The 14354-nt window shown below is 45.2% G+C and overlaps 2 protein-coding genes across 7 annotated transcripts in view; one reads left to right on the forward strand and one right to left on the reverse strand.

Annotated features, from left to right (window-relative positions):
- Positions 1–14354, reverse strand: part of LOC139571038 (NLR family CARD domain-containing protein 3-like) — a 388726-nt gene that overhangs the window by 115248 nt on the left and 259124 nt on the right. The window contains exon 17 of the mRNA XM_071393561.1: positions 5722–5895. Within this exon, the coding sequence (XP_071249662.1) occupies positions 5722–5895 (174 nt within the window). The remainder of the gene's footprint in view (positions 1–5721; positions 5896–14354) is intronic.
- LOC139571472 (NACHT, LRR and PYD domains-containing protein 12-like) overlaps positions 1–14354 on the forward strand; it is a 278699-nt gene that overhangs the window by 89973 nt on the left and 174372 nt on the right. The gene's annotated exons all lie outside the window — the stretch shown is intronic.

Below are 14354 nucleotides of genomic sequence, written 5' to 3' on the forward strand. Positions count from 1 at the left end.
TTACCACAGGCTGGACAATCCATGTCCTTACATCAACATGTAGAAACCTGATGTCCCTTTTTACCACAGGCTGGACAATCCATGTCCTTACATCAACATGTAAAAACCTGACGTTCCTTTTTACCACAGGCTGGACAATCCATGTCCTTACATCAACATGTAGAAACCTGACGTCCCTTTTTACCACAGGCTGGACAATCCATGTCCTTACATCAACATGTAGAAACCTGACGTCCCTTTTTACCACAGGCTGGACAATCCATGTCCTTACATCAACATGTAGAAACCTGACGTCCCTTTTTACCACAGGCTGGACAATCCATGTCCTTACATCAACATGTAGAAACCTGACGTCCCTTTTTACCACAGGCTGGACAATCCATGTCCTTACATCAACATGTAGAAACCTGACGTCCCTTTTTACCACAGGCTGGACAATCCATGTCCTTACATCAACATGTAGAAACCTGATGTCCCTTTTTACCACAGAATGGACAATCCATGTCCTTACACCAGCATGTAGAAGCCTGACGTCCCACCTTGCCACAGTGGAAGCATGTGACTTGATTTCCCGGTCTCTGATTTGTAGTTGAAACTCTGTGCACTTTTCCTTTTTTGTGATCAACACAGACAATAACAAATAGCAGCAGGAATGGTTATACAGCTAGAGACAATCTATATGGGGTGGGGAGTTGAACCAGCTATGACTGAGCAATCTTGGTATCAGGTATATAAGGATAAGGAACAGCATGGTCTGTAAAGGGAAGGCTCTCAGCCCAACAGTCAAGACTGTTTGAGGAAATAAAAAAGTATCTCTCACCTGAATAGAATATTCCACCACACAACCCACCCTCCAACCCCTCCTAGGACCACCGCAACACACCATCCAGCACCTCCTGGGACCACCCCAACACACCCTCCAACCCCTCCTGGGACCACTCCAACCCACCCTCCAACCCCTACTGGGACCACCCCAACACACCCTCCAACCCCTCCTGGGACCACTCCAACCCACCCTCCAACCCCTCCTAGGACCACTCCAACACACCCTCCAACCCCTCCTGGGACCACCCCAACACACCCTCCAACCCCTCCTGGGACCACCCCACCCCACCCTCCAACCCCTCCTGGGACCACCCCACCCCACAACCCCTCCTGTCCAGTGTGTCCAGTGTTTCCAGTGTGTCCAGTGTTTCCAGTGTGTCCAGTGTGTCCAGTGTTTCCAGTGTGTGTGTTGTTGTGGATATATAAAAATGAGGATCTGCTGGAGTCAAACCAAGATTCTTTATTTCTGACCTCAGAATACAAAGTGTAGACAGCCTGAATTCCAAAGCATTGGTTGATCAGCACATATCTTTCTAGTTCCTATTCTTGGGCGGAACTCTCTGTTCCCTTTTTATCTATACAAGGACACAGGAGCAAACTGATTTATGCACAGAATTATACTCAGAAGAACAGGAGATTATAATAGGACAGTTTCACAAGGTTAGTCACATGCTCAGTTATGTGGACAAATACAATTAAAATGTTCATTTACAGAGAGTGTGTGTTGTATTGTGTGTGTGTGTGTGTGTGTGTGTGTGTGTCTAGTGTGTATGTGTGTCCAGTGTGTGTGTGTCCAGTGTGTGTGTGTGTGTGTGTGTCCAGTGTGTGTGTCTGTTTGTGTGTGTGTGTGTGTGTGTGTGTCCAGTGTGTCCAGCGAGCAGTTGCCATACCAGGCAGTGATGCAACCAGTCGTGATGCTCTCAATGGTGCAGCTGTAGAACCTTTTGAGGATATGAGGACCCATGCCAAATCTTTCAGGCTCCTGAGGGGGAATAGGTTTGGTCGTGCCCTCTTCACGACTGTCTTGGTGTGCTTGGACCATGCTAGTTTGTTGGTGATGTGGACACCAAGGAACTTGAAACTCTCAACCTGCTCCACTGCAGCCCCGTCGATGAGAATGGGGGCGTGCTCGTTCCTCCTTTTCCTGTAGTTCACAATCATCTCCTTTGTCTTGATCACGTGGAGGGAGAGGTTGTTATCCTGGCACCACACGCCCAGGTCATTGACCTCCTCCCTATAGGCTGTCTTGTCTTGTGTTGAGGATCAGCATGGCAGATGTGTTGTTACCTACCCTTACCGCCTGGTGGCAGCCCATCAGGAAGTCCAAGACCCAGTTGCAGAGGGACGTGTTTAGTCCCAGGGTTCTTAGCTTAGTGATGAGCTTTGAGGGCACTGTGGTGTTGAACGCTGAGCTGTAGTCAATGAATAGCATTCTCACATAGGTGTTCCTTTTGTCCAGTTGGGAAAGGCAGTGTGGAGTGCAATAGAGATTGTATCATCTGTGGATCTGTTGGTGCGGTATGCAAATGGAAGTGGGTCTAGGGTTTCTGGGATAATGGTGTTGATGTGAGCCATGACCAGCCTTTCAAAGCACTTTATGGCTACAGACGTGAGTGCTATGGGTCGGTAGTCATTTATGCAGATTACCTTATCGTTCTTGGGCACAGGCGCTATGGTGGTCTGCTTAAAACAGGTTGGTATTACAGACTCAGACAAGGAGAGGTTGAAAATGTCAGTGAAGACTCCTTCCAGTTGATCAGCACATGCTCACAGTACACTTTCTGGTAATCCTTCTGGCTCTGCGGCCTTGTGAATGTTGACCTGTTTAAAGGTCTTGCTCACATCGGCTATGGAGAGCGTGATAACAGTCTTTCAGAACAGCTGGTTCTCTCATGCATGTTTCAGTGTTTTTTGCCTCGAAGCGAGCATAGAAGTAGCTTAGCTCGTCTGGTAGGCCCGTGTCACTGGGAAGCTCTCGGCTGTGCTTTCTTTGTAGTCTGTAATGGTTTTCAAACCCTGTCACATCCGATGAGTGTCAGAGCCGGTGTAGTACGATTCGATCTTAGTCCTGTATTGACCCTTCTCCTGTTTGATGCTTTGCCTGTTTGATGGTTTGTTGGAGGGCATAGCGGGACTTCTTATAAGCTTCCGAGTCCCTCTCCTTGAAAGCAGCAGCTCTAGCCTTTAGCTCAGTGCGGATGTTGCCTGTAATCCATGGCTTCTGGTTGGGGTATGTACGTATGGTCACTGTGAGGATGACATCATCGACGCACTTATTGATGAAGCCAATGACTGATGTGGTGTACTCCTCAATGCCATTGGAGCAATCCCGGAACATATTCCAGTCTGTGCTAGATAAACAGTCCTGTAGCTTAGCATCTGCTTCATCTGACCACTTTTTTATTGATCTAGTCACTGGTGCTTCCTGCTTAAATTTTTGCTTGTAAGCAGGAATCAGGAGGATAGAATAATGATCAGATTTGCCAAATGGAGGATGAGGCAGAGCTTTGTTTGCGTCTCTGTGTGTGGAGTAAAGGTGGTCCAGAGTGTTTTGTCCTCTGGTTGCACATTTAACATGCTGATAGAAATTTGGTCAAATAGATTTAAGTTTCCCTGCATTAAAGTCTCCGGTTACTAGGAGCGCCACCTCTGGGTGAGCGTTTTCTTGTTTGCTTATGGCGGAATACAGCTCATTCAATGCTGTCTTAGAGCCAGCCTCTGACTGTTGTGGTATGTAAACAACTACGAAAAATACAGATGAAAACTCTCTAGATAGATAGAGTAGCTCATGATAAGCTGTAGACCACACTACCTCCGGTGAGCAATAGCTCGAGACTTCCTTAGATATCGTGCACCAGCTGTTATTTACAAAAATACATAGTCCGCCGCCCCTTGTCTTACCAGACGCCGTTGTTCTGTCCTGCCAGTGCAGGGTATAACCAGCCAGCTGTATGTTGATAGTGTTGCCTTTCAGCCACGAAGCATAAGATATTACAGTTTTGAATGTCCCGTTGGTAGTTTAATCTTCCGCGTAGGTCATCTATTTTATTGTCCAAAGATTGCACGTTTGCTGGCAGAATGGAGGGAAGTGGGGGTTTATTCGATCGCCTACGAATTCTCCGAAGGCAGCCCGCCCTCCGGCCCCTTTTTCTCCACATCCTCTTCACACAAATCACGAGGATCTGGGCCTGTTCCCGAGAAAGCAGTGTATCGTTCGCGTCGGGCTCGTCAGACTCGTTAAAGGGAAAAAAGGCTTCTGCCAGTCCGTGGTGTGTAATCACAGTCCTGATCTCCAGAAGTTATTTTCGTTCATAAGAGACGGTAGCAGAAACCTTACGTACAAAATAAGTTAAAAAATAAGTTACAAACAACGCAAACAAACTAACAAAAAAACACAATCGGTTGGAGACACGTAGAACGTCTGCCTTCTTCTCCGGCGCCATTTAAGTACGAGTGTGTGTGTGTGTGTGTCCAGTGTGTGTCCAGTGTGTGTCCAGTGCGTGTGTGTGTGTCCAGTATGTGTGTCCAGTATTTGTATGTGTGTCTAGTGCGTGTGTGTGTGTGTCCGTTACTTGTGTGTGTGAGTCCAGTGTGTGTGTGTGTACAGTGTGTGTGTGTTCTCACAGGGCGCAGGATCACAGAAAGATACAGACACAGAGTTACCATGGTTATTATTTAAAGGAATAAACTGGTCCAAACTGGTTTGTGTTACTCCATGTATTTAAATGTCATATTGTGATCAAACATAAAACACATGATTAGAGTGAAACATCATGTTGTGTTTGACACAGTGACCATCTGACACAGGGACACTGAGGAGTTAACATCATAAACCCTAAACCCTGGATAGAGGGGCTCAGTGAATGTGGTGTTGAATGTGTACAGGTGGGTCAGTGTGTCAGAGGAGACTCTGTAGAAGGACAGAGTGCCGGCTGGCCAGTCCAGATACACTCCTACTCTGTGGGAGCTGGAGGAGGGGACGTCAATGGTCGTGTGATTATTATTGTGACAGGCCTTGTAACTGTTGTCAGAGCAGACCAGACTCCAGGACTTGTCATTGTATCCAATCCCACAGTCAATACCCCCTCCTCTCCTTTTGATTCCTTTATATGTCACTCCCATAACAGCCCCTCTCCCACTCCTCTCTACCTCCCAGTAACAGCGCCCAGTCAGACCCTCTCTACATAGCACCTGTTCACAGTCCTCAAATCTATCTGGGTGAACAGGATACTGCCGCTCCTGTCTCCTACATGTCACCTTTCTGTTCTTCTCAGACAGAGAGAGGAGTCTGTTTACTGTGTTTGGGTCCAGTGTGAGATCAAATGCATCTGATGGATAAAACCAGACACAATATTAGAAATCATCATCATTCCATTAGAATGTTAACTCACTTTTCACTAATTAATTTAATGTAGATGTTTCTAGGTATCAAAAGGAGAAGTTAATGCATGCATGAACACACACACATTTCTAATGTAACACATGCCACACACATACACAGACACACACATTGTCAAAGCTACACTTTATAAACGTTGGTGTCCCTGATTTCTGCTTCTGTAGAACTACAGCTTATATTTAATATGATCAAGTAAGTAATGATGGTCTTTGACTTTGACTTAACTTGAATTAAGACTTATTCTTAGTCATATTCTTCACAGCAGTCAACACTCACATTTTCTAAGCCCAGGTTTCATTGTGTGCTCTCCACCATGTTCCACACTGTAGCGGTAAGCAGAAGAACAGACAGTCATTGAGGGATACACGTCAACCCACACACACACACACACACACTCAGCATATAATTTGTCCAAGTGGTGGTAAGAATGTTTGTCTTAACTAGTCTGATAACTTAAACATGTCTGATATGAACATTGACATAAACCTTCTACATACTTGAGTTTCTCCAGTCTGCAGTGTGGATCCTCCAGTCTAGCAGAGAGCAGTCTGACTCCTGAGTCTCCTGGGTGATTGTAGCTCAGGTCCAGCTCTCTCAGGTGTGAGGGGTTTGACCTCAGAGCTGAGACCAGAGAAGCACAGCCTTCCTCTGTGACTAGACAGCCTGACAGTCTGCAAAGAGATCATTGCCATTTCACAAACACACTGTTAACTGACCAGACCATTTAAAAAGCAGTATCAGTCAAAAGACACACAGTGAGGTATCATATTTAGATTGTATTGAGTATTCAGTCCACACCAAACAAAATCAAATCAAAATCAAATCCAACTTTATTTGTCACATGCGCCGAATACAACAAGTGTAGACCTTGCCGTAAAATGCTTAATTACAAGCCATTAACCAACAGTGCAGTTCAAGAAGAGTTAAGAAAATATTTACCAAATAAAATAAAATAAAAAACGAAATAAAGAATTATTAAAGGTCTATGTAATGGTCAGGTGGCCATTTGATTAATTGTTCAGCAGTCTTATGTCCTTGGGGGTAGAAGCTGTTAAGGAGCCTTTTGGTCCTAGACTTGACGCTACGGTACCACTTGCCGTGCGATAGCAGAGAAAACAATCTATGACGAGGGTGACTGGAGTCTCTGACAATTTTATGGGCTTTCCTCTGACACCGCCTATTATATAGGTCCTGGGTGGCAGGAAGCTTGGCCCCAGTGATGTACTGGGCCGTGCACTCTACCCTCTGTAGAGCCTTGTGGTCAGATGCCGAGCAGTTGCCATAGCAGGCGGTGATGCAACCGGTAAGGATGCTCTCGATGGTGCAGCTGTAGATCTTTTTGAGGATCGGGGGACCCATGCCAAATCTTTTCAGTCTCCTGAGGGGGAAAAGGTTTTGTTGTGCCCTCTTCACGACTGTCTTGGTGTGTTTGGACCATGAGTTCGTTGTTGATGTGGACATGGAACTTGAAACTCTCAACCCGCTCCACTACAGTCCTGTTGATGTTAACCCATCCTTGACTTCGGCGATGTCATTTACAAAATAGCCTCCAACACTCTACTCAGCAAACTGTAAGTAGTCTATCACAGTGCCATCCGTTTTGTCACCAAAGCCCCATATACTACCCACCACTGCGACCTGTATGCTCTCGTTGGCTGGCTCTCACTACATATTCGTTGCCAAACCCACTGGTCACCATAGCAACACCCACCCATAGCACACACTCCAGCAGGTATATTTCACTGGTCATCCCCAAAGCCAACACCTCCTTTGGCCGACTTTCCTTCCAGTTCTCTGCTGCCAATGACTGGAACGAATTGCAAAAATCACTGAAGCTGGAGTCTTATATCTCCCTCTCTAACTTTAAGCATCAGCTGTCAGAGCAGCTCACAGATCACTGTACCTGTACATAGCCAATCTGTAAATAGCACACCCAACTACCTCATCCCCATATTTTTAGTTCCCCTCTTGCTCTTTTGTACCCCAGTATCTCTACTTGCACATCATCATCTGCACATCTATCACTCCAGTGTTAATGCTAAATTGTAATTATTTCGCCTCTATGGCCTATTTATTGCCTAACTCTTCTATATTTGCACACACTGTACATAGATTATTCTATTGTGTTATTGACTGTACGTTTGTTTATGTGTAACTCTGTGTTGTTGTTTTTGTCGCACTGCTTTGCTTTATCTTGGCCCGGTCGCAGTTGTAAATGAGAACTTATTCTCAACCAGCCTACCTGGTTAAATAAAGGTTAAATAAAAAAATATATAAAAAAATAAAAATAATGGGGGTCTCTTCGGCCCTCCTTTTCCTGAAGTCCACGATCAGCTCCTTTGTCTTGCCCACATTGAGGGAGAGGTTGTTGACCTGGCACCACACTGCCAGTTTTCTGACCTCCTCCCTATGGGCTGTCTCATCATTGTCTATGATCAGGCCTACTACTTATGTGTCGTCAGCAAACTTAATGATGGTGTTGGAATCGTGTTTGGCCACGCAGTCGTGGGTGACCAAGTACACACCCCTGAGGGGCCCCAGTGTTGAGGATCAGCATGGCAGACGTGTTGTTGCCTACCCTTACCCCCCGGGGGCGGCTCGTCAGGACGTCCAGGATCCAGTGGCAGAGGGAGGTATTTAGTCCCAGGATCCTTAGCTTGGTGATGAGCATCATGGGCACTATGGTGTTGAACGCTGAGCTGTAGTCAATGAACAGCATTCTCACATAGGTGTTCCTTTTGTCCAGGTGGGAAAGGGCAGTGTGGAGTGCAATAGAGATTCCGTCATCTGTGGATCTGTTGAGGTTGCATGCAAATTGGAGTGGGTCTAGGCTATCCGGGAGGATGCTGTTGATGTGAAACTTGACCAGCCTTTGAAAGCACTTCATGGCTACCGACGTGAGTGCTACGGGTCGGTAAACATTTTAGGCAGGTTACCTACGCTTCCTTGGGCACAAGCTATGATGGTCTGCTTAAAACATGTAGGCATTACAGACTCAGTCAGGGAAAGGTTGAACATGTCAGTGAAGACACTTGCCAGTTGGTCTCCACATGCTTTGAATACACGTCCTTTTAATCCATCTGGTCCGTGGCTTTGTGAATGTTTAAAGGTCTTGCTCACATCGGCAACTGAGAGCGTTATCACACAGTCATCCAGAACAGCTGGTGCTCTCGTGCATGCTCCAGTGTTGCTTGCCTCGAAGCGAACATAAAAGGTATTTAGCTCGTCTGGTAGGCTTGCGTCACTGGGCAGCTCACTGGGCAACCCCCTTTGTAGTCCGTAATAGTTTTCAAGCCCTGCCACATGACGAGGGTCAGAGCCAGTGTAGTAGGATTCAATCTTAATCCTGTTGTCACACCCTGACCTTAGAAATTCTTTATTCTCTATTTTGGTTAGGTCGGGGTGTGACTATGGTGGGCATTCGAGTTTCTTTATTTCTAGGTTGGCTTGGTATGGTTCCCAATCAGAGGCAGCTGTCTATCGTTGTCTCTGATTTGGGATCATATTTAGGCAGCTTTTTCCCACCTGTTTGTTGTGGGATCTTGTTTTTGTATTGTGTGCCTCCAGTGCGCCTCCACGGCCCAGTACGTCTTGTGCTAGCCCCCCGCACTTGCCGTGCGAAGGTTGTCATCTGTCCAGGACACATTGTGCCAGCTCTACGCTCCAGACCTCCAGTGCGCCTCCACAGCCCGGTACGCCCTGTGCCATCTCCACGCACCAGGCCTCCAGTGCGTCTCCCCAGCCTGGTACGCCCTGTGCCAGCTCCACGCACCAGGCCTCCAGCGACGGTCCGCAGTCCGGAGCCTCCAGCGACGGTCCGCAGTCCGGAGCCTCCAGCAACGGTTCCCAGCCCGGAGCCTCCAGCGACGGTTCCCAGCCCGGAGCCTACAGCGACGGTTCCCAGTCCGGAGCCTCCAGTGATGATCCATGGCCCGGAGCCTCCTGCGAGGGTTCCCAGTCCAGAGCCTCCAGTGAGGGTTCCTAGTCTAGAGCCTCCTGCGAGGGTTCCCAGTCCAGAGCCTCCTGCGAGGGTTCCCAGTCTGGAGCCTCCTGCGAGGATTCCCAGTCCGGAGTCCCCGGCGACAATCCACGGTCCGGAGTCCCCGGCGACGATCCACGGTCCGGAGCTTCCGGCGTCGATCCACGGTCCGGTTCCTCCGGCGACGATCTACAGGCCAGAGCTTCCGGCGCGATCCACGGCCCGGTTCCTCCGGTGACGATCCATGGGTAAAAATTTGGTAAAACTGATTTAAGTTTGCCTGCATTAAAGTCCCCGGCCACTAGGAGCGCAGCTTCTGGAAGAACATGTTCTTGTTTGCTTACGGCCTTATAGAGTTGGTTGAGTGCGGTCTTAGTGCCAGCATTGGTCTGTGGTGGTAAGTAGATGTCTATGAATAATATAGATGAGAACTTGGTAGATAGTGTGGTCTACAGCTTATCATAAGGTACTCTACTTCAGGTGAGCAATACCTCGAGACTTCTTTAATATTAGACATCACGCACCAGTTGTTATTGATGAAAAGACACACACCCCCACCCCTTGTCTTACCAGGCGTAGCTTCTCCATTCTGCCGGTGCATTAAAAATCCCACCAGCTCGATATTATCCGTGTCGTCGTTCACCCACGACTCGGTGAAACATGAGATATTACAGTTCTTAATGTCCCGTTGGTAGGATAATCGTAATCGCCTACGGATTCTCAGAAGGCAGCTCAATCTGCGTTCTCTTTTCCTCCGTCTTTTCTTCATGCTAATTACGGGGATCTGGGCCTGTTCCCGAGAGAGCAGTATATCCTACTCGTTAAAGGAAAAAGCGTCCTCCAGTTCGTGGTGAGTAATCGCAGTTCTGATGTCCAGAAGTTATTTTCGGTCATAAGAGACGGTAGCAGCAACATTATGTACAAAATAAGTTAAAAAAAATATGTTACAAACAACGCAAAAAATTAACAAAATAACACAATTGATTAGGAAGTAAGACGTCAGCCATCTTCTTCGGCGCCATCTTTTGACAGTGAAGCTAACATTTAAATGTGGTTCTATACTATATCATTTTCAACTTGAGATCAAATGTTTCATATAAGGTAACAGTATATAATGTCACCTTTTATTTGAGGGTATTTTCATACATATCCGTTTCACCATTTAGAAAAATAAACACACTTTATGTATCTAGTCCCCCTATTTGAACAAGTCAAAGTATTCTGACCAATTCACTTATTGTGTATTAAAGTTGTCAAAAGTTTAGTAATTGGTCACATATTTTTTTAATGTAATGAATACATCAAGCTTGTGACTTCCATGATTAAAGAAAAATCAATAATGAATCACTAATATTAAAGAGTGAGATTGTTACAGAAGCTACAACAAAACATAATTACCTCTCACCATTAACCTCAAATAAAAGGTGGCATTCTGTACTGTAGCCTAATATGAAACATTTTATCTCAAATCCAAAATGCTGGAGCATAGTGCCAAATTTAAAGTCTGTAAGCTTCACTGTCCAAACACATATGGTGTGGACTATGTGTGCCTGGTAAACACATGGATCTGGTGAACAGTTATTACTTGTTGACCAACTACAGGAATACTGACCTCAGAGTCTCCAGTTTACAGTGGGGATTCCCCAGTCCAGCAGAGAGCAGCTTCACTCCTGAATCCTTCAGGTCATTGTTACTCAGATCCAGCTCTCTCAGGTGTGAGGGGTTTGACCTCAGAGCTGAGACCAGAGAAGCACAGCCTTTGTTCGTGACTCCACAGCCTGACAGCCTGACAGAGAGATCATCATCATTTCTCAAACTCACTGTTAATTTAACACCAGCAGTGTAGAAGGACAATGGCAGATGCAATTGGTTCATTCTCTCAAACAACATATAGATTCATCTTCCGTCTCCTAGAATTGTATGGTCATATTGTTATACTAATGTGAACAGCAGTGCACTGATTCAATATGTTATGCAATAATATATATTTTTCTCTAAACTGAATATTTCTTCCTGATGATTAGTACTTAAATGTTGTTTTATGTACTCACAGAGCAGCTCTGGAGGCTTTGATCACTGGCAGCAGCCTCAGAAGACCTTCCTCTGATCTGGAGTATTTCTTCAGGTCAAACACATCCAGATCCTTTTCTGAAGTCAGCAACACAAAGACCAGAGCTGACCATTGTGCAGGTGAGAGTTCTTCACTGGAGACACTTCCTGATCTCAGGTAGCTTTGGATCTCCTCCACTAGAGAATGGTCATTCAGTTCATTCAGACAGTGGAACAGATTGATGCACCTCTCTGGAGAGGGATTCTCCCTGATCTTCTCCTTGATATACTTGACTGTTTCTTCATGACTCTGTGAGCTGCTTCTTGTCTTTGTCAGAAGACCTCGTAAGTGCTTCTGATTGGAATCCAGTGAGAGGCCCAGAAGGAAGCGGAGGAAAAGGTCCAGGTTTCCCGTCTCACTTTGTAAGGCTTTATCCACAGCACTCTTGTAGACAGTGACTTTACTTTTGATCCTCACATAAAAGTTCATGAACGTTGATTGTGGTTTGGCCATTAGATTCTCATTGTTGTTGATGAATGAGAGGAACACATACACAGCAGCCAGAAACTCCTGAATGCTCAGATGCACGAAGCAGTACACCTTGTCCTGGTACAGCCCACATTCCTCTTTAAAGAGCTGTGTGCACAATCCTGAGTACACTGATGCTTCATTGACATCAATGCCAGCCTCTTTCAGGTCTTCTTCATAGAAAATCAGATTACCCTTCACAAGCTGTTGAAAAGCCAGTTTTCCCAGTGACAGAATGCTCTCTTTATTCCAGTGTGGACCTGTCTTTTCTTTCCCAAGATACTTTTCATTCTTCTGTTCGGTATGAAACACCACAAGGTGAATGTACATCTCAGTCAGAGTCTTGGGCATCTCTTCTCTCTTATGATTCAGCATGGGTTCAAGGACTATTGCAGAAATCCAACAGAAGACTGGAATGTGGCACATGATGTGGAGGCTCCTTGATGTCTTTATGTGTGAGATGATTCTGCTGGCCAGGTCCTCATCACTGAATCTCTTCCTGAAATACTCCTCCTTCTGTGGGTCATTGAACCCTCGTACTTCTGTCACCTGGTCAACACACCCTGAAGGGATCTTATTGGCTGCTGCAGGTCGGGTAGTTATCCAGAGGAGAGCAGAGGGAAGCAGATTTCCCTTGATGAGATTTGTCAGCAGAACATCCACTGAGGTTGACTCTGTGATGTCACAACAGATCTTGTTCTTCTGGAAGTCTAGGGGCAGTCGGCACTCATCCAGACCATCAAAGATGAACAGAACTTTGTACTTGTCATAGTTGGAGATTCTTGATTCTTTGGTTTCCATTGAGAAGTGATTGAGAAGTTCAATCAAAGTGTGTTTTTCCCCTTTCATCAAATTCAGCTCCCGAAAAGGGAATGAAAATACAAATTGGACATCCTGATTTGCTTTTCCTTCTGCCCAGTCCAGAATGAACTTCTGCACAGAGACTGTTTTTCCAATGCCAGCGACTCCCTTTGTCAGCACAGTTCTGATCAGTTTGTCTTGTCCAGTTAACGGTTTGAAGATGTCATTACATTTGATTGCAGTCTCTGGTCTTCCTTGTTTCCTGGTTGTTGTCTCAATCTGTCTCAGCTCATGTTCATTATTGACCTCTCCTGTTCCACCCTCTGTGATGTAGAGCTCCGTGTAGATCTTATTGAGAAGTGTTGGGTTTCCTTGTTTAGCGATCCCCTCAAATACACATTGAAACTTCTTCTTCAGATTAGATTTGAGTTCACGTTGGCAAATCACAGCAAGCTCATCTGAATGAAGAAACAACACAAAGGATATTAATATTATTTATTCTGATTTAATGCCTACAGTATTGTTAGACTGTGCTATAATGTTTAAATTGTAATAATTTAGTCTATTACTGTAACTTCCTGTATAAATGTGTAAATGTTTTCATAATGATGTGTGACTGATTCATATGATTATTGGTATTATTGATGGTATTATTCATGTTGTCTCGTTCCTCTCTCTCTGTCTGTCTATCTATATTATATATATCTATATTAATTCACTCTCGTCTAAATGAATCACCACAACACATCCCTGCTGGTACTGTACTTGATGAGGTCACTTGGTGTTGTGTTAAGTCTGGTACAATATCATTGAGTTACACACCTACTTTAGCTCTACTTTAGTTACAGCTTTTAAATGTTTGTTATAAAACAACATTTAACATGAGGCAGACAGCTCTTACTTTTCTCCAGTGTGTCAGCAAGCTCCTTCTGGTTCATTTTCCTCAGGACGTGCAGTGTGATCTTCAGAGCCCCCTCTCTGGCACTGCTCTCCTGCTTCTCATCTTCAGCATCCACCACTTCCTTATCCTGCGTCTGACTCTCAAAGCCTTCTGGGAGTTCTGGACTAAGAATCCTCTTGAACATCTTCAGCTCGTTCTTCACAAATGTCATAATATTCTCTTCAAGCATCTGAAATAAATAAAGTAAATAAGTTAAGCAAGAGAAGAAATGTTTTTTCATTAACACATTAATGAATGATTGACAGATCAACTTTTTCTTGAGGTAAACAAAAACAAATGTACATAACAGGATCACATACACTGAATATGGAGGCCAGGTCTGTTTGATGACTCTGGGAAGACTGACCACTGAGAATCTCTGACTCTGATCTCTCATGATGGTTTCTGTGGACAAAACATCCAAGGAGTGCGCACACACACACACACACACACACACACACACACACACACACACACACACACACACACACACACACACACACACACACACACACACACACACACACACACACACACACACACACACACACACACATAATGTTGTGGTTGTTTAATATTGTTTTAGGACTATGAAAATGGAAAAAAGGATTAACCTATGGATTATTAAAACAACAAAAATAAATAAAAAAATGGGAGAGTAGAAATGACTAGAGACAGTGTTGTTTAACTCACTGACCATGACCCATGAGTTCCTCTTACCTTTGTCCAGTAGAAAAGTCTCCCTCTCTAAACATTATAGGTATACCCATAGACCGGTCACTCTTCATGGACACACAGCTGGGTACAGGGGAGGCTGGTCTCTCCTGCTTGA

This window comes from Salvelinus alpinus, chromosome 1 (genome assembly GCF_045679555.1).
Source record: "Salvelinus alpinus chromosome 1, SLU_Salpinus.1, whole genome shotgun sequence".
NCBI classification, from domain to species: domain Eukaryota; kingdom Metazoa; phylum Chordata; class Actinopteri; order Salmoniformes; family Salmonidae; genus Salvelinus; species Salvelinus alpinus.